This window comes from Helianthus annuus, chromosome 9 (genome assembly GCF_002127325.2).
Source record: "Helianthus annuus cultivar XRQ/B chromosome 9, HanXRQr2.0-SUNRISE, whole genome shotgun sequence".
In the NCBI taxonomy this organism is placed as follows: Eukaryota; Viridiplantae; Streptophyta; class Magnoliopsida; order Asterales; family Asteraceae; genus Helianthus; species Helianthus annuus.
In genome coordinates this window covers 148,674,441-148,676,379 of record NC_035441.2, presented here as the reverse complement: position 1 = coordinate 148,676,379, position 1,939 = coordinate 148,674,441, and the positions used below count along the sequence as shown (strand labels likewise).

The 1,939-nt window shown below is 31.8% G+C and overlaps 1 protein-coding gene across 1 annotated transcript; it reads left to right on the top strand.

Moving 5' to 3' along the window:
* The first annotated feature begins 845 nt into the window (after positions 1-845).
* Positions 846-1,438, top strand: LOC110876544. Its single transcript, XM_022124714.2, has 2 exons — positions 846-926; positions 1,091-1,438. Exons 1-2 carry the CDS (start codon positions 903-905, stop codon positions 1,436-1,438), a joined length of 372 nt encoding a protein of 123 aa, XP_021980406.1. The 5' UTR covers positions 846-902.
* Positions 1,439-1,939: the final 501 nt, after the last annotated feature.

The following is a 1,939-nucleotide window of genomic DNA, read 5'->3' as shown; positions in this document are numbered from 1 at the left end:
CCTACACATATTGAAATTTATCCTACACAACTCGTAATTTATGCTACACGCCTCGTATTTATCCTACACTATAAATGAATTTTTATTTTTTGTTTTTTGTGAAAAATATATATCTTAAAAATAAGTTACAAATTTAATATAATTAGTTATTAAAGATAAACTACCAATTAATAAGGGTGATACTATACACACCCCCCTAATTCCTGATTACACCCCCCCCTATAAAAACATCATATCCATCAATCATTGGTTTTTGTTTTTAGTCTTTTTTTGTCTTTTTGTTGTCTTTTTTATTTTATTTTAGAGCCTTATTTTATTGTCTTTTTTATATTTTTGTTATTATTATTATTATTATTATTTACTATTAGTCTTTGAACAAATAAAAATAGAAAAAAAGCTTCAAACTTTATCACAATAGATCTGAACCCATATGGACACAAAAATATAAAAAAGACAATAAAATCCGTGCAAATAGTAAATAATAATAATAATAATAATAACAAAAATATTTTTTTAGTGAACACAAAAAGACAAATAAAAAACACAAACTCGTCATACATCCAAATAATTTCCATATTTTTTATTTTATTTACTATCTCATGGTGATATAATAATGAACACAAAAAGCTCATATGAGCCGTGCTATTATTGCTGCAAGATATTAAATAGTGATCTATTTATGTTTGAGAAAGCTATACTTGAGAATCCATATTTTTAACACAAAAAGCTCATATGAGCTGTTCTATTATTCCTCCAAAATATCACCAGTTTCCTCCAAAATTGGGAACTTCAGTGCATTCGCTTCATATACTTGAGAAAGCTATTCAAGGAGCTGCATAAATTTACTTGTTCAAAGAGTGATCTATTTATGTTTCATCATAGCATTCAGAAAAGTTAAAGAGATGTCTGGATTTTCAACAGATCAGGTATAGTTTTTAATTCCCATGTTTCAAGTTTCAACTTAGTTATATAATCTAGCTAGGTTAAGGGTCTTGTTTTAGTTTAAATGGGTTTGTTTGGATAATATATATTTTGTAACTACTCAAGCTTGTTCACCTAAATTTTGTAACTAATATTAGTTCACTTTTAGGTGTTCAAGTCTCGTGAAGAGTTGATGGAATGGGTTAGAAACACTGGACGTAGTCTTGGTTACGCTATTGTGACTAAAAGATCGAAAGCTAAAAATGGCTACGTGTCTAAAGTTGTACTTATGTGTGATCGTGGTGGTGTGTATAAATCAGATAAAGATTCAAGTAGAGAGACCGGCACTAGAAAGATAAAATGCCCGTTTGAAATGGTAGCGAAATTTTCAAAAAAGAATGGTTCTTGGACGTTAAAAGTAAAACCTGGTGAGCATAATCATCCACCCGGAGAATATATGGAGGGACACGCATCTAATTCCAAAAATATTCCATGCGTATGTTACACGCATACATGACATGTTAGGTGATGGAAATTGTGGGTTTCGGGCGACAGCTTCTGCTCTCGGGTACGGTGAAGATGAATGGTTATTTATCCGGAGATCACTGATGGAAGAGCTACTCGAGTTTAGAAATAAGTACACTAAGGCTTTCTTAGGCTCATTCAAAGATGTGTTCACGTCCTTGGCTTGGTCAGGATCGTTCATTTTTTATCTCAAGAAAAAAGAAACAGTTCTACTTGTTTTTCGCTTTGGAGAGGCCCTCACGAGTTCCCAGAAAAAAAAATAATTACAATTGCACACGTGAATGGTAACCATTTTATAATGGTAGAATTGCAAGGAGAGTATCCAATTGCCAGCACAAACAACCTATGGAAATTAATGAGAGAAAATGATGCAGCTGGCTGGGAGAATATATTTGAATCACGTCAAAATATGTATAAGTCTTGGATAGCACAACCTGCTACATTTGGGGGGAGTATAGATTAAACCTCGGTATGTAAATTATTAAATGATAAT